The 1243-nt window shown below is 37.7% G+C and overlaps 1 protein-coding gene across 1 annotated transcript in view; it reads right to left on the reverse strand.

Annotated features, from left to right (window-relative positions):
• LOC108166480 (GTPase IMAP family member 8-like) overlaps positions 1-1243 on the reverse strand; it is a 10023-nt gene that overhangs the window by 1826 nt on the left and 6954 nt on the right. The window contains exons 4-5 of the mRNA XM_017306134.1: positions 1052-1243; positions 4-302 (exon numbers count right to left, since the gene is read on the reverse strand). Of these exons, the coding sequence (XP_017161623.1) occupies positions 4-302; positions 1052-1243 (491 nt within the window). The remainder of the gene's footprint in view (positions 1-3; positions 303-1051) is intronic.

Below are 1243 nucleotides of genomic sequence, written 5' to 3' on the forward strand. Positions count from 1 at the left end.
AACCAGCAGCACAGCATGTGGTCCTGGAGGACACAGATTCACACTGTTCTCTATTTCCAGTTTATCCATCTCACTGGTTTCCTGAAGGGTGTTAAAGCAGAACCAACCAGGAGAATCGACCACTGTGAGCCGCCTTCCTTCAACCACACTGTGGCTGATTTCACTGCGAGTTGTTGTTCTGTAACCCTTTTTATCAACATTAAACATATTTTTTTCAAGAATGGTGTTTCCTGTTGAGCTTTTACCAGCCAATGATCCTCCAATCATCACTATTCTCAAATGGTCTGGAGGGACTTTTCCACCTAAACCAACAAAACAGAAAAAAAAATAAATAAATTATTGAGTTTACTGAATTAAAACATTTGCAACTTCATTTTACTTACAGCAATGTTGATTGCAGAGCTTTTAGTAGTTAAAATAGAAAGGCTAAAGTACACAAAAGGTAAATCTATTGCATGAACTCTGTGATTTAGATAATTTTATGCAACTTTTGTGTGTTTTACTTTAGAGATGCCAATCTCTGAAGTAGAGATGCCAGATATACAGAACCAGAGATCTCTTATAAATATGGTAAAACTCAGAACTGCTGGTATTTTAATATACATTTTTTGTTTTGTTTTCACAGTGTGCTACACAATCACTAAAAGTCACAAAACAACTGAGGGGCTCCAACTTAGTAGTCTGTATGTAGTTAGTATAGAGATAAGTAATTTTAGAAGTTCAATAATTCTTTAACGTACAAAAAAAATCTAAAGCCATTACCCACATCTACAGCAGGGGTGTCAAACTTCAGTCCTCAAGGCCCCTGTCCTGCAGTTTTTAGATGTGCCACAGGTACAAAACATTGGAATGAAATGGCTTTATTACCTACTTCTTGTGTAGATAAATTCTCCAGAGCCTTAATACCCTAATTATTCTATTCAGGTGTGATGCAGCAGAGGCACATCTAGAGGTTGCAGGGCAGTGACCCTCCAGGCCTGGAGTTTGACACCTGTGATCCACAGGATAAGCAGCCCTGTAGCTTATTAGAAAAAAGAAAGTTGTAACCTACCTTCAATCTGTAGCTTCAGTTTCTTTCTTTGTTTCTGGACTTGATCTAACATTTTTGAGGCTCTTTCAGTCAAATCTCTCATTTCTTTTCTCAGAGCTTCTCCTTGTCTTCTGTCAACAGAACAGTGTCTGAATCCATTGTTTGTAATCAGGGTCTCAATTTTCTCTAAAAGCTTCTTGACTTGATCTCTAT

The sequence above is a fragment of the Poecilia reticulata genome, linkage group LG8 (assembly GCF_000633615.1).
Source record: "Poecilia reticulata strain Guanapo linkage group LG8, Guppy_female_1.0+MT, whole genome shotgun sequence".
Lineage (NCBI taxonomy): Eukaryota > Metazoa > Chordata > Actinopteri > Cyprinodontiformes > Poeciliidae > Poecilia > Poecilia reticulata.